The sequence below is a fragment of the Marmota marmota genome, unplaced genomic scaffold (assembly GCF_001458135.2).
Source record: "Marmota marmota marmota unplaced genomic scaffold, marMar, whole genome shotgun sequence".
NCBI lineage: Eukaryota > Metazoa > Chordata > Mammalia > Rodentia > Sciuridae > Marmota > Marmota marmota.
This window is the reverse complement of record NW_026000021.1, coordinates 2244244-2271138: the sequence shown is the minus strand read 5'-3', so window position 1 is coordinate 2271138 and position 26895 is coordinate 2244244. Positions and strand designations below refer to the sequence as shown.

The 26895-nt window shown below is 41.1% G+C and overlaps 1 protein-coding gene across 2 annotated transcripts in view; it reads left to right on the top strand.

Moving 5' to 3' along the window:
* Positions 1-935: 935 nt before the first annotated feature.
* The window catches only part of LOC107155712 (5-hydroxytryptamine receptor 5B), a 36761-nt gene continuing 10801 nt past the window's right edge, over positions 936-26895 (top strand). Inside the window, exon 1 of one of the 2 annotated variants that reach the window (XM_048810435.1) lies at positions 936-2322. In XM_048810435.1, the coding sequence (XP_048666392.1) occupies positions 1705-2322 (618 nt within the window). In that variant the 5' untranslated portion in view covers positions 936-1704. Of the gene's footprint in view, positions 2482-26895 lie in introns of both variants that reach the window. The other variant, XM_048810434.1, reaches the window with a different exon arrangement.

The window sequence follows — 26895 nt, the reverse complement described above, 5'->3', positions numbered from 1 at the left end:
AGTTAATAAAAACAAGTACTTTTACTTTGACTCCTTTAATGTTACTTTTTAGGTCCTGTGAGTATGCTGTCCTATGTGAGTGAGAACTGTCATGCATAGTACCAAGAATGTAGACAGTGCCTACATGTAAAGGAACAAATGAGGGTAAAGGAGAGGACATTCTTAAGGGTTTCCAACCAGCATGAGAAGATGGTTCAGTCAGGTTCTAGGGGGTAGGGTGAACCAGGGAAGAAAATCCCTCCACCTGCCTTCATCGTGGGTGGCCTTTCCAGAGTCCTCTCTGGGAGCTCACTCTCAGGGTGCAGGGCCCATTGGGGTCTCCTGAGCGCCCAGATTAGTCTGCAGCTCTGTTCTCAGAGGGTTAGTAACAAACCAATTATGCTGCCATGAAGGGGGGGGGGGTGTCAGTTATATTTATCTTCTACTCCCACCAACAGAAGTGATGCAGCTTTAGGTTGATTTCATTACAATTGAGGGTTTTTGTTGTTGTTGTTGTTGTTGTTTTTTAAGTATGAGACTGAAAAGGAGGAGTTGGAGTTGGTGGAGAATGAGAGAGTGAGAGGAATCTCATGTTTTTAAGTGTTTTCTACCTTTGCCCAAGGGTCAATAAAAATAACTCCTGGAACTAGGGGTGTAGTTCAGTGGTAAAGCACTTGCCTAGCACGCATGCGGCCCTGGGTTCCATCCCTAGCATGGCAAAAACAAACAAAAAAGAAAACCCTACAGTACGAATTTGGAAGACAGGGATATTAGAAAGTAAAAAGGAAGGGAGGGCGCTGGAAGTTCGGGTGATTTGGGGATGGGGATAAATTCCTCTTCCTGGTCTTTGCCAAACTGCTCAGAAGCCTTTTTTTTTTTTTTTGGCATATAACCAGGGAGTGAACTTCTCAAGGTACTTAGTAGCCCTCTCCTGGCAGAAGGGCTGCGAATGAAGGGGCAGTACAAGGGCAGGGGGCTGTCTAGGAGCTTTATCTTTTTCTTTCTTTCTTTAAAAATTTTTTTTTTTCCAATAGGCACCGGTAGACTCCTCGATTCCAAGAAATCAAAACCCCTCTGGCCGGTATGCGGCGGCACCCTACGTTTTCAGTGTCGAACAGTGCCACCAGACAGGTCCGAGGATTCACGGAGGTGGCGGCTACGGAATTCCTATAGGATTCTAAATCTTTGTGGGAGACTACCGCAGTCAGGGTGCTTTCCGCGCCCCCAGAAGCCGCGAGACGGGTGGGGACGACCTTGCAGGTCTGGCTCTTATTGGTAGGTTCTCCAAACCGCTCCTGCCCAACTCCAGGAGCAGCTCAGCTTCAGCCGCCCAGGGGAGGGTGGGGGCAACGCTCCAAGCCCGCCCCGGCGCGCTGACCCAGAGCAGCGCTCTCGGATTCCCGATCTTCAGACAGCGGGTTGCCCCGGGGACCGCGGTGAGGTGGGAGGGAGCAGGGCGCTGAACGGAGCTGGAGAGAGTGGAGAGGTCCAGTCTCTCATTTTCCCCCACTGGAAAAGAGGGTCCAAGGTCCACGAGGGCTTCAGGCAGAAGCAATAAAGAGAAACTGCAAATCAGAAGAGAGATCAGGATAGGGCGACCTAAATCCACTTGGGTCCTCCCCTGAGTACGCAGTGCCCTCTCTCTGTGCCTGCACCTACCCTATCCAGGTACAGCTTCGGGACAAAGCGAACGTCCCCTGCCCTGCAGCCCCAAGCCAGAGCACCATGGAAGCCGCTAACCTCTTGGCGACCACCAACGGAGCCGCCCTTCTCGTAGGACCTGAGACTTGCACCAGTACCCCAACCCCGAGCGAGATCCTCGGGACCACCCCAGGAGGCACCGACCTGCCTGGCCGGGAGCCGCCCTTCTCCGTCTTCACCGTGCTGGTGGTGACGCTTCTCATACTGCTGATCGCGGCCACTTTTCTGTGGAATCTGCTGGTTCTGGTCACCATCCTGCGTGTCCGCGCCTTTCATCGAGTGCCGCATAACTTGGTGGCCTCGACGGCCGTATCGGACGTACTAGTGGCAGCGCTGGTGATGCCCCTGAGCCTAGTGAGCGAGCTGTCGGCCGGGCGACGTTGGCAGCTGGGTAGGAGCCTGTGTCATGTGTGGATCTCCTTCGACGTGCTGTGCTGTACCGCCAGTATCTGGAACGTGGCGGCCATCGCTCTGGACCGATACTGGACCATCACGCGTCACCTGCAATACAAGCTACGCACCCGCCGCCGTGCCTCAGCTGTCATGATCGCGCTCACCTGGGCACTATCTGCGCTCATTGCCCTCGCCCCTCTGCTCTTTGGTTGGGGCGAGGCGTACGACGCTCAGTTCCAGCGCTGCCAGGTGAGCCAGGAACCCTCCTACGCCGTCTTCTCCACCTGCGGCGCTTTTTACCTGCCGCTTGGCGTGGTACTGTTTGTCTACTGGAAGATCTACAAGGCGGCCAAGTTTCGCTTCGGTCGCCGCCGCCGGGCTGTGCAGCCCTTGCCCTCCACCACGCAGGTGAGGGACAGGCTGTGCCGTTGGGGATGGGGAACTATGAGGGAGGAGGAAGTTTAGCCTAAGGTAGAGCGGGCGGAAGCTTGCAGGCTTGTGCGCGCTCGAAAACGGGAGCTCTTTGGAAGACCAAGTGGAGGGTTTTATTACCTGAGTTTCGAGGGCCCCTGCACCGGAGAAGTGTCAGCCACCTGCTGGTTGCGTGCAAGGGAAGAGGTTCTATCACCTATATATTAGGGCTGGAGCACGAGCTGATGTTGCGGCACTGTGGGGTTGAAGGGGACTTGCAGGTATGGCTTGTCTAGACAGTGGCGAGGTCGTGTCTAATTAGCTACACACTCTGTATTCCTCGGCTTAGTTATGTCTGTATCAGTCCTGGAGCTGCCAACGTCTTGATCTCGGCTAGATAATGTGGGATTGTGGTGTGCTGGAATCCATCTTGCTGTAGAAGACGAAATTCTTGTGGCTGTTCACCCTTTATTTTCTGTCTCCATCAGATTCCAGTCAATCTTTTGCAGTCCAAAGACCATATTCCCAGTTCTTTTGGCTAGCTCCCTGCCAAGGGGAGAACTGCGGTAATATAATTCGAGTATCACTTTCCTTGGGCATCCCAACCCCAGTGCTATCCCTCTAGAGGTCTTAGAAACTGAATCATTGAATCTAGCCCTAAGTACTAGCTTAGGGCATTAGAGTGGTTGCTTAATTTCTGTATGCTTTGTTTCCTCATCTTTAAACAATTTAATTCCTACCTTATATGGCTCTTGGCAAGGATCACATGAGATGAAGAAGGTCCAGTACCTAGCATAGTGCCTGGCACAGGATGGGTGGCAGAACAGGGTAGAGAAAAAACAACAGGGTGTTTGTTGCCTGTCAATATGTAAGTGGAGGGAAGATTCTATTGGAAATGTAATGAATGAGATGAAGAAAAGTACATTTGGTAGCTCTTCCAAATGAATTTATCATTCTGCATGCAGATTTTTTTCCGTTCAGCCAGAGCCCTCCTCACCCATGCTCAACTCCCTCCTCACCCTGGAAACCCAAACTTTCTTATTTAGGGGTCAACTATTTCAAGTAACAAGCTCCCAGTCCTAGAGAATAATGGGATTTATTTACTTGCCCTTTCCAAATACAATATGTGGACTGGGAAGGGAGTGCACAAGGGGCGGGGGCAGGGAAAGTTACTTGTCCTTGTTAGCTTTGTTTGAATGTTAGAAAATTAACCCAGATACTTAGGTTAGTAAGTACATGCTTTTAAAAGTAGACTCTTTTTCATTAAATGGCAGAAGAACTTTGTATCATAAAATAGGAACGTCATGGCCATAATTGCAAAGTGTTAAAAGGGAGAACTTTATTCAGAACTAATGATGTTATTTGAGAGGGCGCTTTGGAAAAGCCTGAGTGATTATAGCTTTTCTGTCAGTGGTAGGGGCTGACTTGTAATTGCTATGTCAATCCAATGTGCACCCAGAGAAATCACAATGAAATGAACTCTGGAAAGGCTTGCCAAGCAGGATTTTAGCGTTCCTTTTTTATGGACCCTATTCAGGCAGGTGGCCTAAGGAAGAGGTGACCAGACAGGAGGCTGTCCAATCCTAGAGTGGCCTGTGTTGGGGAGAAAGAGCTCCAGGAGGTAGGGGCAAGCCCTTATTTTGGACCTGCACTTCTGTAATACACAATATTGGTCTGTCATGTTTACAAGTCTTGAATCACAGAGGCTGAGACTGTAGATGAGGTAACGTCCTAGAGCATCCTGCTTCTAGGGACTCTAGCAAGTCCTTGATCAAAATCCTGAGTAATTTTCCTGTGTCAGCATTTGCAAGTCTCTAGCTATAAAACACAACCACAGATATTTAAAATAATGCCAGAAATGCTATCTCTGTACTTTCCCCCACCTACTTCTTTTTACACTTCCAGTAGTTAGTTGAGTTGAATTTAGGTGCTGCAAAGTGTTTGTACTGTTTTCTGTGGGCGACAGGAGTCCTGTTGAGGAGGCTGTGTACATTCCTTATTTTTTTTTTTTTCAGAATTCTGTGGCTAGGTCCCAATACTAAGATATTATCAGAAAGTAGTCTGCAATAGCTGCTAAACAGTGATTAATCCTTTAGGATAAAATGCTATTTTCAAAAATAGACAAGGAAAAATGTGAATTTACTATTTTTGATGCTTTACAATCATCTTCTTGAGTCCTCATGATGCACCAAAGTTGGCATTTATAATCTCTCCTAGTCAAGAAAAGCTAAGTTGTGCTGCAGTAACATATAACCTTGAAACCAATAGAAGTTTATTTTACTGTCACTCAAAGTTTTATATGGGTCTGGGGGCCCTCTTGCATAGCTCTCTTGCAGACAGTAACTCATGGATTTGGGTCACTTGTCCTTTCTTTGAACATGCGGCTTCTAAAGATGCTGTGGGAGGAGGAGAGATGTGGAATATATCAGATTTTAACAGCATTCTTCTTCTTCTGACAGTCTCCTGGTCAGCTATTAGCTATAAACTAGAGGGGAACATGGGGATATTTGGTGAGCACTAACTGTGTTTGCCACATAGCTCTAATTTCGCAGATGAGAAAACTAAAGGACCCCAAAATGAATCCATCCCAAACCACACAGCTATCAGGTGGAGAAGCTGAAGTTTGTACTAGATTTAAAATCACTGTTCTTTTCATTATTACTCTCTGTGGTTTCCAGGTGCTTAACTCTAAGGGCTTTCCTCCTGCCCTCAGGCATCTCACCTGGAGAGGAATGAGAGGATCTCAGGGAGCAGGATCTTAAAACTATTCTCATGAACTCTCCTTTCAAGACCAGCTGAAAGCAACTGAGTAGAGAGGCACTGCCAGCTTCTCTTAGAAGATAGATTTAATTCCTGGCCTGGAATCCTTTCTTTCAACCTGATATCCTGAGAAACTGAGCTCCACATGCACAGTATGCTCTGCCCACTCCAAAGCAAGCCCCATGGGTTGCTATTGTTTTCTAGTATCCCAGTGCCCATGAGAAGGAGAAAAACAGCAAAACTGTCAATAGACATGATTTCTTTGACTTTCAATGTGTAACATCAAATGTTTTTCTTTGGGGATTTTTTTTCTTTTCAATTGCTTGATTTCTGTGCACAATTGACACCATGGCCTAGAATCTATCCATCAGCCCATGAGGCCCACCACCTAGAGCCATAAGTCTTTTGGAGGCCCATGGAAATGTTTCAATTTTAACTTCCTTTAAAATTAGTGAAAAAAATTAATATACTAATAAATATATAATAATAATAATATAATAATAATAATAATAAATATATAATAATGAATCCAGTCTTGGTGATATTGGTTTTTATAAGAGTATGTTCACACAATATAATTTTTAGCATTTTCAAAGGAGAAAGGGAATGGTAGAGGCAAATATGCATAGAACCTTTGAAAGGAGCCTTGGTGGATACCTTTCATGCATTCTCAGTCAACAAACATGTATAGAGACGGCGTGGGCACCATAGTTAAAAGTATGAGATTTGGAAACAAGGACACCTGGGTTTTCAATTTTGCGCCACTCATTGGCACTTTCTCTAGTTGACTTAATCTAAGTCTATATTTCCCTATATGTAAAATGAAAATATAACCATTTGTCTCATGCTAGTCTTATGAAGAGTAAATGTGATCATAGTGTGTGTGGAGCACTTAGAATACTAAACTAAAAATGACAGATGCAGTATTACTTTCCCTGTTATTTTTCTAATCTTATAAGTTAGAAGTAATGAAATTACTGTATCTCCCTTACTACTATTACTTACCATCATGGGTGGATTAGTTGTTTATTGCTTGTGTGCCAAAGCTTGATGGCTTAAAATACCCAATGTTAGCTCAGTTTCTTTGGGTGAGGCAGTGGGAACAGCTGAGTTGGGTTGTTGTAGCCAGAGGTCTCCTGGTTATGGCCAAGATGTCAGATAGGGCTGCAGTTATTGGAAGGCTAAACTGAGTTGAAGATTTTGCCCCTAAGGTGGCTTACTCAGATAGCTAGTGGTGAGAAACTTTGGTATCCTGTCAAAAGGACATCCTCATAGGACTGCTTGAGTGTATGACCATGGGCAACTAGCTTCCCTCAGAGCAAGCAACCCAGGAGAACAAAGCAAGGAGGAAACCTTTCATGCTCTAGTCTTGAAAGTCACATATGATCACTTCCACTGTATTCCATGCATTAAAATTTGAGTCACAAAGGCCAACCCATACTCAAGGAGATAAAAATGAGGCTCTATTCTTGAAAAATGTGACAGTATGGGAATACTTTGATGGTGATTGACTTACCTTCTATTAGCTAATGTCACAACCTCTGAGGTTTCAGAGAATCAGTGAGCAGGTCCCCACTCTCAAGGGACTGGTTTTAGTAGGCTATAATTATAGATGTGATAAATGCAATGAAATCTTGGAGGTCCTTTGCTTGGAGGTACCCTGGTCTTTCCAGGGTACAATGATACCTGAAATATTGAATAGTGTATGGAAAAGCACTTTGAAATGTAAAGGGCAAAAAATAAGTATGAGGTGTTGAGCTGTAGGGTTTATGTCACCTTGGATCTTGGTTTTATATAATGCTATATTACAAAAAGTTGACTCCTCTAGAAATTTGTATTCCATGGCCAACATCTGTCTCTCTCACCGCATCCCCCAAACTCCAGTAATTACATGCCACTCTAACTATACATGAGGCTTTTTAAGATTTCATATGTAAGTGAGACCATACAGGGTTTTCTATACCTAGCTTATTTCATTTACATAATATCCTCCAGGTTCATTCATGTTTGTCACAAATGACAATATTTTTTTAAAGGCTGTGTTGTATTTCATTGTGTACATATATCGTATTTTCTTTATTAATCAGTTGATGAGTACTTAGGTAGAGTCCATAATGTAGCTATTACGAATAATGCTGGAATGAATCTGGAAATTAAGATGTCTCTTCAATAGATTGATTTCAGTTCTTTTGGATATATACTCAGAAGTGGGATTGCTAGATCATCTGGAAATTCTATTTTTAGTTTTTTGAGGAAACTCTATACTGTTCTTCATCAAGGTTGTACTATTTTGTATTTCCACCAACAGTGAACAAGAGTTCTCTTTTACCAACATCCTCACCAACACTTATCTTTCACTTTTTAATAATTGTAATTTTAACCGGTATGAGATGATACCACATACGATTTTAATGTCAAGTCCCCTGATGATCAGTGATGTTGACCATCTTTTTTTCATAAACCTGTGGGCCATTTGTAATGCCTTATTTTTAGAAATGTCTACTCAAGTCCTTTGCCTATGTTTTAATTGAGTTGTTTTCTTACTATTGAGTTGAGTCCCTCATATACTTTGGATACTAATTCCTTATCAGATATATGGTTTCCAAATATTGTTTTCTCTCACTCTGATAATTATTTTCTTTGCTATGCAAAGGTTTTTGGTTTGATGCAATCAATTTTTGCTTTTATTGCCTGTGATTTTAGGATCACATCTAAAAAACTGTTGCCTACATCAGTGTTGTAGATCTTTGCTCCTGTGTTTTCCTCTAGTAATCTTAAAAGTTTCAGGTCTTATATTTAAGTTGTTAAGACATTTTGAGTTGATTTTCATATAATAATAGTGTGAGATAATTGTCTAATTTTATTATTCTGCTTGTGGATTACAGTTTTTCCAACATAAATTATTGAACAGGTTATACTTCCATTGTGTGTTTTTGCACCTTTATCAAAAACCAGTTGATCATAGATACATGGATTTATTTCTGGGCTCCTTGTCCTATTCCATAAGTTGAAATGTCTCTTTTTATGTCAGTATCATGCTGTTCTGATTGCCACTGATTTTTACACATATTTTGAAATCACGTTGTAGTATGCCTCCAGCTTTGTTATTTTGAATTGGTGGGCATTCTAGATCCAAACTATAGCATTAGTATATAGAAGATTGTTTTGGCTCTTTTATGTCTTTCATGGTTCTACATGGATTTGGGGATAGTTTTTTCTATTTCTGTGAAGAATCTCTTTAGAATCTTGATAGGGGTTGTATTGAATCTGTAGATCACTTGGGGTAGTATGAGCTTTGAACAATACTAAGTCTTCTGATCCATGAATATGGTATTTCTTTTCATTTATGTTTGTCTTCCATTTCTTTTCATAAATGTGTTGTAGTTTTCAGCGTACAGGTCCTTCACCTCCTTGGCTAATTTATTCCTAAGTATTTTTATGCTATTGTAAGTGGTTTATTAATATTTGACAATTTGCCATCAGTTGTTAGTCAGCTTTCCTTCACTGTGACAAAATACATAGATAATCAGCTTTTATGGGGCAAAGGTTTATTTGGCTCACAGATTTAAAGGTTTAAATCCATGGTCACTTGGTCCTATTGCCTTGGACCTGTGGCAGCACAGTACATCAAGGCAGAAGAAGCTAAGAGAGAGGCAGGAAGGGACTAATATCTCCTTCACGGCCATATCCCCAAGGACCTAACTTCCTTCTATTAAGTTCCATCTTCCCAAGTTTCCTCCACCTCCAACAGCACCACAGGTTGGGGACCAAGCCTTTGGTGGTCATTCTAGATCCAAACTATAGCATTAATATATAGAAACACTACTGATTTTTGTAGGTGGATTGTGTATAAGTTCTACCAGTTCTTTGAAGTTTTCTGGGGTTTCTGTATATGAGATCATGTTGTACAGGGTGGAGATGTAGTTCAGTAACAGAGTACTTGCTTAGCATGTGCAAGGCTTGTGTTCAAATTCTAGCACTACAAAAAAGGAGAGGCTGGGGATGTGGCTCAAGCGGTAGCACACTCACCAGGCATGCGCACGGCCCTGGGTTCGATCCTCAGCATCACATACAACTAAAATAAAGATGCTGTGTCCGCCAAAAACTAAACTATAAATATTTAAAAAATTTTCTCTCTCTCTCTCTCTCTCTTTAAAACAAAAAAGAAGGAGGAGAAGGAGGAGAAGAAGAAATCTGTCATTAGAGATAATTTTACTTCTTCTTTTTCTACTAGGATGTTTTTAATTTCTTTTTCTTGTCTAATTGCTCTAGCTAGGACATCCAGTACTATGTTAACTGAAGGTGGTGAAAATGGACATCCTTGTCTTGTTCCTTATCTTCAAGGAAAAGCTTTCAGCTGTACACCATTCAGTATGATGTTAGCTGTGAGTTTGCTATATATGGTCTTCCTTTGTTAAGGTTCATTCCTTCTATACCTAATTTGTTGAGAGGTTTTTGGGTTTTTTTTTTTTTTGCTTGTTTTTTAACTTAAAAAAATATTTAACTGAAATATAAAAGTTGTAGATACTGGGCTGGGGTTGTGGCTCAGCGGTAGAGCACTTGCCTAGCAAATGTGAGGCCCTGGGTTTGATCCTCAGCACCACATAAAAATAAATAAAATAAACATATTGTGTCCAACTACAACTAAAAAATAAATATAAAAAAAAGTTGTACATCCTAACAGGGGTACCTTGTAATGCTCTATACTTGTGTACGTTGTGTAATGTTTAAATCACGTTAAACGTATTTACCATCTTAAAATTTATTTTTTCATTATGGGAAAACTTTGAAAAGCCTTTCTTTTATTTTTGAAATGTGCAGTATGTCATTGTTGTCTGTAGTCACCATGCTGTGCAATGCCACATCAGAGCTTCTTGCTATTATCTAACTGTAACTTAGTACCCATTGATAACCTTTCCCCACCTCTCCCCAATGCCTCCCTACCTCTGGCACCATCATTCCACTCCTAACTTATATACGATCAACTCGTTTAGATTTAAACATATGAGATCGTGCAGTCCTTGTCTTTCTGTGCCTAGCCCTTTATCATTATATAATGACATTCTCATTTTGCTGCTTTTGATTTAAAGTCTATTTTATTTCATATTAGTATGGCTATCTGTTGTTTCTCTTCTCGTGAAGTCTTGAGACTATCTTTCACCTGGAAAGCTTGATTATAAGATGTCTTGAGGTAGACTTGCTTGAGCTGCATTTGACCAGTGACCTTTCATCTTTCTGTGTCTGGATATTTGTTTTCTTATCTAGGTTTGTGAAGTTTTTGCTTTGTTTTGTTTTGAGTAAAGTTTCTACCACTTTGGCATTCTTAAATCTTTCTTGGACCTCAATATTCTCAATATTTGCTCCCTTAATACTGTCCCAAAGTTCTCATAAACTTTTCATTCTTTTTTCTCTTCCAGTTGTGTATTTTCAAATAGCCTTTTTGAGCTCACTGATTCTTCTGTTTGATCTATCTTGCGATTGCTGCTTTCCATAGCATTTTTAATTTCAGTGAGTGTATTTTTCAGCTCAAGAATGTTTTAGGGTGCATCAAGGCCCCCACACTGGAGGCAGTGGTGATGCAGGCCACAACATGAGCCCATCTTACTGTAACACAGTTCCCTGGTTCCAGGGACCCAGGGTTCTAGTGTCCTCTGTGCACTGGCCTGATGATAGCTGTGCTGCCTGAGGTTGTTGGATGAGTAGTGGAGACAGACCCTTGGCCACCAGGGCTGGCACTAGGCTGGGTCAGACCTGAGTCTCAAGCCACATGGGCCCAAACAATCCTGGAGGAGGGGAGGTATATCCTAGGCCCACTCCAAAGCTGTAACTCATGCAGCCTGAAACTCAGGTATGTCCTATCGCTGCACAAGTCTCTCTCTCTTTTATGGTGGAGCTGGTCTAAAGGCTCTGTGAGCTCTAGCCTGCAATATGGGACCTTCAATTTCTACCAGGTGCTGGGTCTCACCTCAGCAGGCCTGGCACTGGGCTCTGAGACAAAGGCCTGTGCAGTTTTCATGCCTTTCTCCTTATTCGGTGGATTCCTACCTGGCCTAATGAAGTTCCAGTGGCTCAGTTGGAGTGTATTGGCCTGGTGGTAGGGGTCACAGGAGTCTGCCTACCACTGGGTTTCACCTTAGTGCACCTGGTACTGGGTTTCAAGTCTAAGGCCAGTATTTAATTCCCTCCTCCTCCTCTAAGCAGAGGCATCTGTCTTCTTGCTGGGTTCCTTGGAGTTGGGTTGATCTAGGCAACTCCTTCCTTCCTGCCTTCTTCAATTCACCTCTATCATTTTGTTATACAAAATGCTGATACTAGGGTCTCTTGCCTGATTTCCTTAAAGCTCTCATGAAGGTGGTTTGGTGTGTGATTAGCTGTTCCACTTGGTGTGTCTGTGGGGAGAGATCACCAGACCATTTTCCTCAGCCATCATCTTGTTCTGTCTCCTTTGAGTTTTTATCATGAAGCAGTGTTGCATTTTGTCAAGTGCTTTTTCTTTATCTATGGGAATGATCATGGTTTTGTCCTTCATTCTGTTAATCTGACAAAAATATCATATATCACATTTATTGATTTGTCCTTAATGAACCATTCCTTGCATCCCAGAGATAAATTCTGCTTGATAATGGTACATTCCTTGCATCTCAGAGATAAATTCTGCTTGATAATGGTAAATAATCCTTTTAATGTGCTGTTGAATTTGATCTGCTAGTGTTTTTATTGAGGATTTTTACACCAATGTTCCTCAGGGCTATTGGCATGTAATTTTATTTTCTTGGAGTATCCTTATCTGAACCTGTGATGTTTTTGTTGCCTGTCTAATGCTTACTTCCCATACCAACCATCCCAAAGACTAAGCAGCCAATGGACTTATAGATAGAACCACACATGCAAACAGTGGTGTTTGGCCTGAGCTCACATATGGGAAGAGAACAGTAGGTAGTCATCACTTTTTGTTCTGATATCTGCTAAAAATACTGTGGGCTCAAACACATTCCCATGGTAGACTGCAGGGCTATATTAACTAGAAAATTAAATTTTACAGATAAAATTGCATTAGTGGCAACAAAACACTGGCTTAAGTTTAGATACTTGTAAGATTGGCACCTACTTGAGAATTAAAAACAACCAACCAAACAAACAAAAAATAGTTGGGCTTACCAAGGAGTCTTTTCCTCTACCCCTTCAGAAATATCTCTGACTCTCCTTTCCCTACAGAAGTCTCCTTTGCTCTCCCTACATCACTGTATTCGTCCTGACTCTTTACCACTATTTCCATTTCTCTTTTCTCTCTTACTGGATTGTTGGGGGAAGTGAAAAGCAGGTCGGAGAGAAACAAAGAGAGTGTAAACAGGTATGATCCACTTTGACCTTGCAATTAGCTAGTTGTTAAATCTGTGTAGTTCTTAGAGAAGGTTGGGCCTCCCAGAAGGATGTAAACTCAAACTCCATGGCTCTAAAGTTTTATTTTTTTTGTTGTTCAAAACATTACATAGCTCTTGACATATCATATTTCATACTTTAGATTCAAGTGTGTTATGAACTCCCATTTTTACCCCGTATACAGATTGCAGAATCACATCGGTTACACATCCACATTTTTACATAATGCTATATTAGTAACTGTGGTATTCTGCTACCTTTCCTATCTTCTACTATCCCCCCTCCCCTCCCCTCCCATCTTCTCTCTCTATCCCATCTGCTGTAATTTAATTCTCTCCCTTGTTTTTTTTTTTCCCTTTCCCCTCACAACCTCTTATATGTAATTTTGTATAACAATGAGGGTCTCCTTCCATTTCCATGCAATTTCCCTTTTCTCTCCCTTTCCCTCCCACCTCATGTCTCTGTTTAATGTTAATCTTTTCTTCCTGCTCTTCCTCCCTGCTCTGTTCTTAGTTGCTCTCATTGTATCAAAGAAGACATTTGGCATTTGTTTTTTAGGGATTGGCTAGATAGATTAAAGAATTTCTTGAATAGTAAAATAAGTTTTGAACTTGCTGCCCAGTAAAGTATGTAGCTCCTAGCTTGCCCAATTTGCATTTGTTTCCTGAAACCCTTCCCTGCAGGGTGATGCTCTCTCAGCCTTCTTCCTGCTGGCTCACCTCAAGGGTTGGAACCCACAGTGCAGGAGTAAGTAGGACTCTTTGAGAGGGTGATCTTCATTCCTGGAGACAGGGCCCCATAAGGTGGCATATCAGAACACTGAGTCTGGACAATGCAAGATCTAAAAGACAAAACCTCCTCTTTCTCTATTGCACCCTTCCCCTGCAGTGAGAATCACTAGTCAAGGAGTCCAGAGACCCAAAGGTAAGAGCTCAGGCCTCCACAAAGGACCTTCCATTGTCACCGACATGTGAAGAGGGATGATTTTGGATTAGATGGAGTTAGAGATGAAAACACAAATGTGATCTAACCTACTTGACACTCTTGCTTTCATTTTCCCTTTCTCAGCCTTAACTCCAGTGAATTCTTTGCCTTGCCAGAGTGATTAAACTCTCAATAAAAAAAATCCACGTTTTCCAAATCTAAACATTATAACAATTATGCCTTCAGTTACGATCATACCTATGTGACAGAGATATGATCTACATCAACTCTATTCTGTTGTGTACTTTATTACACTGAATGAGCAGTTTATTTTCATCAACCCTAGCAGTCCTCTGATTTTCTTTTTACAAGAAAGTTTCCTTAAATTATTTGCTTGATTTCTTTTGCACAAGAAAAGCAGCTGAGAAAATTCCCTGTTCTAGGTTGTCAGACAAGCTAGACAGCTTCTGTTTACGTTAGGTGATATTTTAGTTATCTCCTTAAAGTACCTTGGATTTAGAACTTGATTATCTCAGAGAAAAGGAAGCCACAGTTGTTTTGAGACCTGATCTAAGGGCTCTGGTTAGAAATGGGCCTTCCCGTTATAATTCAGGTTGCCTTCAACCATAATTGGGCAGCTGTCAGTGTGTCCCACAGATGTTGTAAGGCATTAAAGGATTACTGTGGTTGCCTGATGCTTGCCTTGTAGAGTCTTGCCATAATGGGTGTCTGACCTGTGAGGTCACGGTGTAAACTGGTAGGTTCCATAAGTGGTGAGGGACCATTCTCCCCCTTAGTGCTTTGCTTTTCTAGTTCTTCTTATTAAGATGTTCATCTTATATTTGCATTAGGGCATTGCAAATGTTGTAGGTTCTTTCTGTGCAAGCTGGAGTTTTTCCTAGAGAAGCAAGGAATGGGGACAGGAAGCCGACATTCATTGAGGTCCTACTCTATAATACCATTTTACAGAAACACTGAAATAAACCTCTGTTATAGATAAGCTTTTCTTGGTTCTAGCTGTAGAAATAAGGACCTCAAATTGGAATCATAGTTAGTCCCTAACTTGCTCTGAGCCTTGGGTTTCCTCATTTGTTCCTTACACAGTTGCTGTCGTAACTGAGTATGATCGTGTATGGAACACCTAGCCAGGCACTAGACAAATGTGCAGAACTGTGAAGGGCCTGTGATTTTTCCTGATTTACACGCTAACAAGTCAGCCTGCCATAACTAACTGGCTGCGGGCAGAAGACACTAGACTCTTGGGGTGGAGTTGAAGGATATTATTACACAATGTGAGCTTTATTTATGTTTATATCTGAGACTCGCTAATTTACAATGAACAGAAACTTACTGGCCCACAGCTCTGGAGCTGGGAAATTCCAGCATCTTGTGAGGGCCTCATCTCTCCATCATCATGTATCAAAAGATAGAATGGCCAAGACAGAGGGCACGAAGCCCTTTCATTCAGGCATTAAGCCCACCCATGATGATGGAGTATTCATGGCCTAACCACCTTTTAAAAGCCATACCTCTTAAGACTGTTAATAGCCAATTAATTTTCAACATGAGTTCTGAAGAGGACATATATTCAAACCATACCATTATATTAAATGTATTTTATATTATTATAAAAGAAAAACATATTTTTGTAGTGGGTTGCTAACAAACCTACCTTTTTTCCACAAGGAGATACCATTTTTATTTTCCAGTGCTGTTTGCTGTACAAACATCCTTGAAATGGTAGTCTAGTACAAAGGCTGTAAGGGTCTGTGCTAGCAAAACCTGCAGGAATGCAAGAGTCTTGCCCCTTCCAAACATTTGTTCTTTCAACACGTATTTATTGAAACTATATGTCTTATGCCAAGTACTGGGGAGTCTCCAGTGGATGGGACTCAAGGTCCCTGCTTCCTTGGAGTATTGATTGTGACACATGTTCTGAACAACAACTCAGAATCCATGCTGTGACAGCAGAGTACTTATTAGAATGGTGGGATAAGATATTTGAAGTGGAGACTTGATGTGAAATTTCAGTACGTGGCCCCTAAACCCACACTAGGTAATCAATAAGTGTTTGTGCATTTGTCATCTGGCAGTCTTGGTCTTTGATTAATTTTGGATGGAAAAATCTCAGTCCATTTAGAGACATTTAGCTAAACCCATATTTTAGGTCCTGTCTCAGTGTGGCAGAAAGAAACCCTATAGGCCAGGGACCAGAAAGACTGGGTAGGTGTCTTGGCTCCACCTTCCCTGTTTGTGTGGCCTTGTTCTTCCATCTCACTAACCTGTGTTCCTCCTTGTACAGCAGGACTGGAAAGTGCCAGGTACTGCTGATGGTGTGCATCCCACAGTCATATTCTTGCCTTCTGGATTAGCAGATTCTAAACCCTAGGTAAGAGGTCTCTTGAGCGTGAGTGGTCATCAGACAGGTATGCAGGGACATCAAGGGCACAGACTGAAATTGCAGAAAAGAAGGAGACTTAGGAATGATCCCAACACAGGTTGCCAGAGGCCCTAGATATTGCCTAGGGAGCCATAGATACCCACTCTGAAAGCATCCCAAGCTTTAAATAGGATCTGAAAATAATTCCATGAGAAGGTACTGAGATCAATTACTTTTACTTAAGGATGAAAAATAATATGTAAGAGTAAGAGTGTGGACTTTGGTTCAAAATACCCAAGTTGGACTTCCAGCTCTACCAATAAGCAGGAGTGTGACCCTGGACAAAGGTATTTAATCTCTCAGAATACTTTCTCAACTGTGATATGGGAATAATAACAACAGAGGTTGAGTATCCCTTTTCTGAAATGCTTGGACTAGAAGTGTTTAGTATTTTGGGGAGTGTGTGTGTGTGTGTGTCTCCATATATATTTATATTATATATATATTACATATTATTAATGAATATAAAATATGAAGCATATATTTATTATACAATAATAATATATAATATGTATTTATCATATATATTTTCCAATTTATTAATGTGTCTGTGTTTTGACTGTGACCCATTACATGAGGTCAGATGTGGAATCATCCACTTGTGGCGTCATGTTGATGCTCCAAGAGTTTTGGATTTTGGAGAATTTTTTTATTTCATATTTTTTGATTAGGGCTTCTTAACCGTAATGCCTCAAGGACTTGATGTGTAGATGAATCAGTGCCATTCATTGCAAGTGTTTAGCACAATGTCTGTTGCTAGGAGCTTCTCGGAGATAGTTCTTCTTCTTATCTTTCAGTTTCTGTTCCATTTTGAACAGAAAAAGCCAAACTGGTCAGTCTCCTATTGAACCAGGATTACCCACACGTGGCTTATTTTCTTTGAGGCTGTTTCTGGAAAGATCCCATAGCCTTCCAGCATTACTCTGCACATGAATACTTTGGGAAAATTATGAAATCAGCCTGAAATTCAATCGTGTACCAGGCTCAGGCTGACAAGCTGTGATCACAGGGATTCTGGCCAACGGACATCCTGATGGAGCCAAGGTGGGCTCTGATCAGCACTCCCGGGATGGAGCCAGGGGTTTCAAGTGCACATATTTAAACAGCAGGCTTGCCTTTTTTCCCCCTCTCTTTCTATGGAATTTTTTTCAACTTAACTTACTTCATCCATTTTTTTTTTCCTTTTTACTATTGTTGTTGCTGAGCTGGAGATGAATCCTAGGACCTCATGTGTGCCAGGCAAGTGCTCTATCACCAAGTTACATCCCCAGCCCCCACTCTTTACTTCATTAAGGATTTAGAATTTGCATTACATACAGGGGGAACTCAAGTGTCTGGGAGGTCATTTAGATCAGCTGAGAAATGGAAGGAAAAGTGGCCACTAATGAGCTCAGTGGGAAGAAAACCACTTTTCACTTCTTCTCATGCTCTGTCAGGACCTCGGCCTCCTGATAAGAGATGGAGAAGTATTCATGGAATGATTGCAGGATACCTAAGTGCAGGATACTTGTTTTCTCACTCAGACTTCTTTGGATGACCTGATGGTCTTCTGAGATGTGGGGTGGGTCAGACTTTTTCCTCTAAAGAGGAGGGTAACCTGCAGCCCCTGCCTGTGCACTGGGAAACTCTGGAGGTTTATTAAAGAGGGTGCTCTGGCAGGTTAGCAGTCCTCCACTGCCCACTTAGAGAACATGTTTGCCCACAGGGGTTGGAGATACTATGTGTTCAAATGCTGGAAAGCTCACCTTTTCATTCTCTTCCCAAATGGCAGGCGAGAGGATGCTGGATGTGCATCGGTACAGGAAAAGTCTACTTTTGCTCAAATTTTCACAATTAATTCTAGACCGATTTAATGATTTTCCAAATAAATAAACGTGGGGGTCTAGGGAAGAGGGAGCAGACACAGCATCCGAAGGTAGTGCCAAGAGCAGGCCTGACCTTGCATTAGTCAGGCCACGTGGAAACTTAGTTAGAATCACCATCTTGATCCCGGTAAGAGAAGAAGAGTCAAAGCGCTTTGAACAATGCCAAGTGCCCCAGGTGGACTCAGGTGCCAGGGGCCATGGTGGGAATGGAAATGCATTTGTAATTCATCTCTGTGACATCCTTAGTGGGGAGAGGACTTTCATTACCTGTTTTAGTCAGCTTTTTCTCCACTGTGACTGAAACACCTCATCAGAACACTGTAGAGGAGGAACAGTTTATTTGGGGGCTCACAGTTTTGGTGGTCTCCATCCATAGACAGCAGACTCTATTTCTCAGGGCGCAAGGTGAGGCTAAATATCATGTGCAGAAGGAAGCAGCTCACACGATGATCAGAAAGCAGAGAAAGACTCCACTCACCAGATACAAATGTATACCCCCAAACCATGCCCCCGCAATGCCCTATCTCCTTCAGTTACCACTCAAATTAATCCCATCAAGGGACTGATTCCCTGATTGGGTTAAGGCTCTCATAGCCCAATCATTTCTTCTGAACCTTCTTGCATTATCTCACACATGAGCTTTTGGGGGACATCTCACATCCAAACCATAACATTACCCCAACTTACAAAAGGGGAAATAGACTTGGAGAGGCAGAGGAGCTTGCAGGGACTTACACCTGCATCTGACACCAAGACTCCTGACCTTATTATTTGGTCTTGTGGGTTTGGACCATTATTCTGTCTCCCTGAAGAATCTTTCAATCTTATCTTAACATATATTTTCTGTAACTTTTTCACCTAATGTTTTTTGATGGATTATGGAATTAATGCTTCTTGCATGAGGCTAAAGAAGTGTTCAGCAGGAGTGGAACAGCCTCATGTTGCTTTAACCATTCAGTAGTATGTTTTATTGGTTAATAACTGAGAGAAGTTTTAGTTTCACAGCATAATTGGGTAAAAAGTATAGTGTCACTGTATATTCCCTGTCCCCCTCCCCAACATAAAGCCTCCCCATCAACATTCTTGTACCATAGTGGCACATTTATTAAAATCAACCTACATTGACAATCATTAGCAAAGTCCATAGTTTACATTAGGGTTTACTGGGCCACACTGGATGAATTTATAATGACAAGTACTAATCATTGTAGTATAATACAGAATAGTTTTACTGTCCCCAAAATCTTCAGTTCTCTTTCTGCTGTTTTGTGCCAATGTCTGGTATTCTATGATTTCTTACTGTACAGAATGTCAAATACTCGGAATCATTTGGTATATAGTTTTTCAGATTGGCTCCTTTCACTTAGTAACATGCAGCTGAGCTTCCTCCATGTCTTTTCATGGCTTGATAGCTTTTTAGTGCTGCATAATAGTCCATTGTTTGGATATGAAGCAGTTTATCCTTTCCCTCCCTTGCTGAATTTCATCTTGGTTGCTTTCAAGTTTGGGCAATTATGAATAATGCTGCCATAAACATCCCTGTGTAAGTTTTTGTATGGACATACGTTTTCAACTCCTGTGGCTAAATACTAAGATGTCTTTTATGGTAAGAGTGTGTTTGGCTTTGTTAAAAAAAACCCACCAGTCTTCCAAAGTGGTTGTACCATTTTGTATTCTCATCAGCAGTGAATAAGCTCCCCATCATCACAAAATTTAGGTGTCAGTGTTCTAGATTTTGGCCATTCTAATAGGCATGCAGTGGTATCTCATTGTTTTGATATTTTTTTCCCAGATAACAAGAAATGAAGCACTTTTTCTTAACATTATATGGTATCTCTATTTTATTTGGTGAGGTGACTGTAAAAGTTTTTTTGGCTCATTTCTAAAACAGATTGTTCACATTTTTACTGTTGTGTTTTAAGAGTTCTCTGTATATTTTGGATAACTGTCCTTTATTTGTGGCTTTTGCAAATATTTTCTCACAGAGTGTGGTTTGTCTCTTAATTGACTTGACAGTCTTTCTTGCAGATAAGAATTTTTTTTTTAGTTGTAGATAGACCCAATACCTTTATTTTGTTTATTTGTTTTTATGTGGTGCTGAGTATCGAACCTAGTGCCTCACACATGCAAGGCAAGTGCTCTACCACTGAGCCACAACCCTATCCCCTAGATGTATATACACTTTTAATACAGCTATTTTTAAAAGTTGAAGTAAAGATAGACACAAAATTCTTAATAGTGCCACTCTCTCCTTTGGTGGAGGGTGGAGAAATGAGACGAGAATACACACATGCATCTGGTTCATGATGTGTCCATGGGATTATAGATTCTTGGGAATTTAATATATTATCATGCTTCAAAACACAACATGTTACTAAATTTTTGTATGTGTCAAACACAATATCTAAAATGTGGAAAATGATTTGTGTTCTAAACTCCTCAGCTTAAGAGTAAGAGCTATCATTTTTTTTTTCCAATTTTTAAAAAATTTTTGAGGTTCAAAAAATAAATCATGATATTAAACAAAACCTGTTTCAATCTAGCATCTCCTTATATCATACATGTGGCCACACAATTACTGAAAGTATTAATTTTGCCCAATGAGAGAATGGCTCACTGTTCACCAAAACACAAAACACTGTAGTGAAAGTAAATAAACTCTCTGGTTCATTAAACTGGAGGAAATGAATGCAAGGAAAAGCACTTGGGGATTTTGTGTGCAAATATCCAGCAGAGGAAATAAACCTGTGAAAATGACAAAGTAGAGTCAGGATCAATCACTACGGGTTTTTGGTTTTCTTTTGAAATCTTTGTACATTTCACAGTTGGAGATAGTGGGGAGAAAAAGCGAAAGGAAACAAAGAAGAAATCGTTGTTTCTCTTTTTAATTCTCCATTATCTCCTGATTACTTTTTCACAAGGTTTTGATACCTTCGCTTTGCACATGGGTCTTTCCTGGTGGGGTCTCCAGTTTTTCTGCCTGTCCAGCCTCATCTCCTGGTCCATTCCTGACCTCCATCTGCTCACTCCCGTCTCATAAGCCAAATCAACTTCCTGTGACCCCCTGAGCAGGCCAGACTGTTTCATGCTCTGTGCTTTGCTCAGGCTCTTTCCTCTCCCTGGAAATCTCATCCTCTCTGTCTTCCCCTCGATGACCTCTAACAGGCAAGCACTACCTGACCCTGTAGTCTGAGGCTCTCTTAGTCCCTTATACATGATTTTTTTCCTGCTTGTATACATAGTATATTCACACGAATTCATGTCTTCATACATGTACTTTGGCTAGTAATGATCATCACATTCCACCATCATTAATTACCTCATGTCCCCCACCCTTCCCCTCCCACCCCTCTGCCCTATCTAGAGTTCATTCCTCCCATGCTTCTGCTCCCTACCCCACTATGAATCAGCCTCCTTATATCAAAGAAAACATTCAGCATTTGGTTTCTTGGGATTGGCTAACTTCACTTAGCATGATATTCTCTAACTCCATCCATTTATCTGCAAATGCCATGATTTTATTATCTTTTATTGCTGAATAATATTCCATTGTGTATAAATGCCACATTTTTTTTTATCCATTCATCTATTGAAGGGCATCTAGGTTGGTTTCACAGTTTAACTATTGTGAATTGTGCTGCTCTAAACACCGATGTGGCTATGTCCCTGTAGTGTGCTGTTTTTAAGTCCTGTGGGTATAGACCGAGGAGAGGGACAGCTGGGTCAAATGGTGGTTCTATTTCCAATTTTCCAAGAAATCTCCATACTGCTTTCCATATCGGCTGCATCAATTTGCAGTCCTATCGGCAATGTATGAGTGTACCTTTTTCCCCACATCCTCGCCAATACTTGTTGTTGTTTGTAGGCATAATAGCTACCATTCTGACTGGAGTGAGATGAAATCTTAGAGTGGTTCAGATAAGAAATGTTTAATGAAGTTGGTTTATCAGTTCTTTGATAGATTGTGCCTTTGGTACTACATCTAAAAAGTCAACACTAAATCCAAGGTGATCTATATCTTTTCCAGTTATCTACTAGTTTTCTAGTTTTCTGGTTGATATTTAGCATACAATCCATTTTCAGTTAATTTTTGTACAGGGTATAAGGCTTAGGTCTAGGTTCATTCTACCCCGCCCTCCATGGATGCCTAGTTGTTTCCATATCACTTGTTGAAAAGGCTCCTTTTATCCATTGCGTGACTCACGCTCTTGTCAATGACCAGTTGATTATGCGGGTTTATTTTGGGGGTCTCTATTTTATCCACCCACCTCCTGTGTCTGTCTAAGCCTTCACCAGTACAACACCGTTTTGATGACAGCAGCTTTATGGTGTATCTTGCAGTTGTTCTTCTCCAACATGGTGTTGATTATGCTGGGTGTTTTGCTTCTCCATGGAAACTTCAGAGTCAGTTTGGTAATCTTCACAAAATAACTCTCTGAGGTTTTGGGCTTCATTTTTGGGACTGGGCTTTCACTGACTCTATAGGTCATGTTGGGAAGAGCTGGCATCTTTGACAATATTGAGGCTTCCTACCCACGAACATTTATTTGCTTCTTTGATTTCTTTCATTGGTGTCTTACAGTTTTCTTCATACATATTTTATGGATATTTTGTTAACTTATATCTGAGTAAGGTCTCTGCTGAGAAATCTGATGCAAGCATAATGGATCTTCATATATGACTTATTGATTTCTTTTATCATTTTTAGAATTCTGCCTGGTACTTTTGACATTTTTACTCTAAAATACTTTGGTGAAATCTGTTTTGGTTGAATCTAGGAAAGGTGCTTTGAGATTCTCAATTCTGGATATCCATATTTCTTGGAAGACTTAAGAAGTTTTAAGCTATTATTTTGTGAAATAGGTTTTCCCTCCTCAACCCCCTTTTTGACATATCAGGCCAGATTAATTCAAAAGACATCAAGTTCAGAAATTCTTTTCTTGTGCTTGTTCTAGTCATTGGGGGGAAGCTCTCTATTGTATTTTTATTTCATTGACTGGAGATTCTAGTTCCCCAAACTGACTGGCTCTTCAGTGGTTTCTATTTCTTTGGTGAACTTTTCATTCATACCCTGAGTTTCCTCATTAGAATTATCATCCTCCTTGGGAGGTGTCATGTTTCCTTTCATGTTTCTTGTGTCTTTACATGGATGTCTGCACATCTGACTTAATGTTCATTGCTCCCAATTTTATGCAGTAGTTTTTGTAAGAAAAGATTTCTAAAAATTTTACATACGACAGTTGGATAGGTGCTTTGTCTCTGGTTATAGGGGAGCTCAAAAATATAGCTTTTGTGTGACTTCTTCATCTTTGATTGATGTCAGCAGTGTCTCTGAGTTCCTCAATAGTCTAAACAGCAGCAATGGATGAAGGTAGTTAAATTGTACAGGTTTGCAATGGATGTAGACTTTCAAAGAGTTTTGAGCCCTAATGACACTGGGCTTGTGGGGGCAGCCGCCACAGTCTTGGTGGTATAGGACATGAAAAGGAATCTCTCCAGGTCCCTCAGAGCAAGTACAGGTGATGCCCAAGGATTGTGGCACTAGCAGGCATTTCCCCTGAGCTACAGAATGTAAGGAAAACCCTTCCCAGACTCTCAGGGTGAATGTGGGAGATGCCCAAGCCGGTGGCACCAAAAGCCACAGTTCTGGAGGTCCTGCTGGATGAGCACAGGTGGGGATGGGATCTACGACACTTGTAACCATGGAATCAATGTTTTGGGACACAAAAGGAACCTTCTGTAGGTCCCATGGGGTGATTCCAGTTGGTGCTGGGGCTTCTGGTACTGTTAGCTGCTTTCATGGAGCAATGTAACTTGGATGATACCTTCTTCAGGTCCCAGAGGACGAGTGATGACAGGGCTGTTGACACCAGCATTTGTAGTCTAGTCCGTGGGCTCTGGAGGTGTTCCCTAGGTTACACTGGGCATGTGCAGGTCATGTTTGGGCATGTGACACTGGTATCCACATTTCTTGAGATATGGGACATGAATGAAACCTTCCCTACACCCTGCAAGCTGAGTATTGGTGATGCTAGGGTTTGTGGCTTTGGTCCTGGAGCTGCAGGGAATGGGTGAGACTATCATGTGAGGAAAGTTTTTGGGGATGAGGCTTGTGGCGTTGGTCCCTAGGGATAAGCATGAGTAATGCAGAGGCCTTTTGCACCAACAACTGCAGTCTCACGGTTGTGGACTAGGAAGGAGACCTTCTCTATATCCTTCCAAAGTGAGTCAGACGTTAGCAGGGTTGGGGTCACCGGTTGCCATGTTCCTGCAATTGCGGGGCTTGGCTGGGAACTTTCCCAACTCCCAGTGGACAGGAGTGGGTAAAGTAGGGCTTTGCAACAGTGGCTACAGTCCCTAGGTTGTGGACTGAAGAGGAGACCTTCCCTGATACCCACAGAGCAAACCCTGGTGGGACTCAGGTTTATGGCTATGGTAGTCTCTGGTTGGGAAGCTGCAGGACGCTTGAAGGGCTCACTGGCCCAAAGCTCCTGGCAGAGGCAAGTGTCCAGCTGCCAGTCTATAAGCCAAGATGGCATTTAGTAGTGGCTGCTTTTGGAGTTTGAGTTCAGAGTGTTGGGAGGAGTCCAAAGTAAATACTTTTTTGGAGTGGAGGAATCAGTTTTAGACTAACCAGATCCCCAACTGGATCCCCAACTTAAGTACTATGGAACTAGCTCTCCTGCAGTTTGGCACTTTTCTGCTTACCTTTTGCCAGCAGTGTTGGAACCCTACCCCATGCTGAGAAGCTCCAGCTGAGGTTGCAAACTGCTTTGTTCTTTTCTCTAGGCTGTTTTCTGACTCTCTGCAATGTTTTAGGGTTTCTATCACTTCTATGCTAATTTCCAGAATTCTCCCTCTCATTCTCAAAATATTTTACCACCCTGACTTTTCTCTGAGGCAGAGTTGCACCAATGGTATCTCGCCATCTATCCAGCCATCTTGGTTCCCTCCCCCCAGACTGTCTATTTCTTATTGGTTGACTTTTGGTAGCTCATGGCTTTTAAGGGATTGGTATATTTCACCAGGTTATCAAGTTTGTGGGCATGGAGTTGTTCACAGTATTCTCTTATTGTCCCTTTAATGCACATGGGGACTGTAGTGATATCCCTGCTTTCATTTCTGATATAAGTAATGTGTGTCCTCCTTTTTTCTCGTCTAGAAGCAAATTGATGTCATCTTTTCAAAGAACCAGAGTTTGGCTTCATTGATTTGTCTCCATTGATATCCTATCTCCAATCATTGGTTTCTCCTCTAATTTTTATTTCTTGTTACTTTGGATTCAATGTTCTCTCTTTCCATCTAGTTTCCTAAGAAATTTAGATGAATAATTTTGGATATTTTTTTCTTTCTAAATGTATGCATTCGATGCTCTAAATTTCCCTCTAAGCATCACTTTTACTGCATCACATGAATTTTGATAAATTTTGTTTTCATTTGGCTTAAAATATTTTTTAAGATCTCTTTGATTTGTATGTTGTGTGCTTCTTCATGTATTTGAGGATTTGCCTATCTTTGTATTGATTCTAATTTAATTCATTTGTGGTCTGAGACCAGACATTGTACAGTTTTTACTCTTGAATTTTTAAGGTGTTTTAAGGCCTCTGTGGTCTACCTTGAATATTCCATGTAAGCTGGAGGGGGAATGTGTAATGTGCTGTTGTTGAAAGAGTCTATAGATGTTAATTATACCCACTGATTGGTACAGTTGAATCCAACTATCCTGACTGATTTTTCTCCCTGTTGGATCTGTCCATTTCTGATAGAGGTTTTGAAGTCCTCCAAATAGAACTGAAAAGAGAAATGGATGAACTATATCACAATTATATCAGTTTTTGCCTTACGTATTTTGATGTTCCATTGTTAAGCACATACACATTAAGGGTTATAATAAATTCTTGGAGTATAGATCCTGTTATTATGCAGTGTTCATCTCACTCATAATTTTGTTTTAAAGTATGTTCTGTCTGAAATATACCCACTCCTACTATATTTCTGGGTGTATTGGAAAATGAACCTAGGGGTGCTTTACTGCAAAGTAACATCCCCAGCCCTTTATATTTTTTATTTTGAGACAAAGTTGCTGAGGCTGGCCTCAAACTTGTACTCCTCCTACTTTCTTTTGGTTATTGGTAGTATGGTATATCTGTCTCCATCTCTTTAAATCTATATATGTGTTAAAGTTCTTTTTTTCTAGACAATTTATAGTTTGGTCTTATTTTTTTTTGTCTACTCAACAATTTATTTATTTATTTATTTATTTGGTGGTGCTGGGGATTGAACCTAGGGCCTTGTGCATGTGAGGTAAGCACTTTACTAACTGAGCTATAGCCGCAGCCCAACGAGCTCTTTTAATTGATGTATTCAGAATACTGATACTTAGTGATCACTGATGTAGTGGGATTAGTATCTGGATTTGCTATGGCTTTCTATTTGTTACTCTTGTTCTTTGTTCCTTTTTGACTTGTGCTTTTTCTGTCTTTTGCAGTTTAAATGAAATTTTTGTGACATTATTTCCGCTCTCTTAGCACACCAGGTATATTTTATTTATTTTTTAGTGATTGCTCTTTAGTTTGCAGTGTACAGTTACATCCAAACCTAGTCCAATGTCAAATAACTTATACCATTTCATGGTATATAATACTTTATAATAACAAAATAATTCTAATTCCTCTTTCTCCTCTCTTGTATCATATTGTCATTCATTTGACTTATACATAAGCACAAATAGCAAGAGTTATTGAAAACATTATTGCTGTTTTTATTGTGAAAAAACTTACCTGTTAGCTCAAATAAGAAAAATAAGTTTTATTTTGCCTTCATGTATTCATTCTCTGATGCTCTTTATGTAAATCCTATGATTTCCTTTCTAAGAACTTTTTTTTTTTAATTTTTTATTGTTGGTTGTTCAAAACATTACAAATTTCTTGACATATCATATTCCACACTTTGATTCAAGTGGGTTATGAACTCCCACCTTCACCCCATACACAGATTGCAGAATCACATCAGTTACACATCCATTGATTTACATATTGCCAT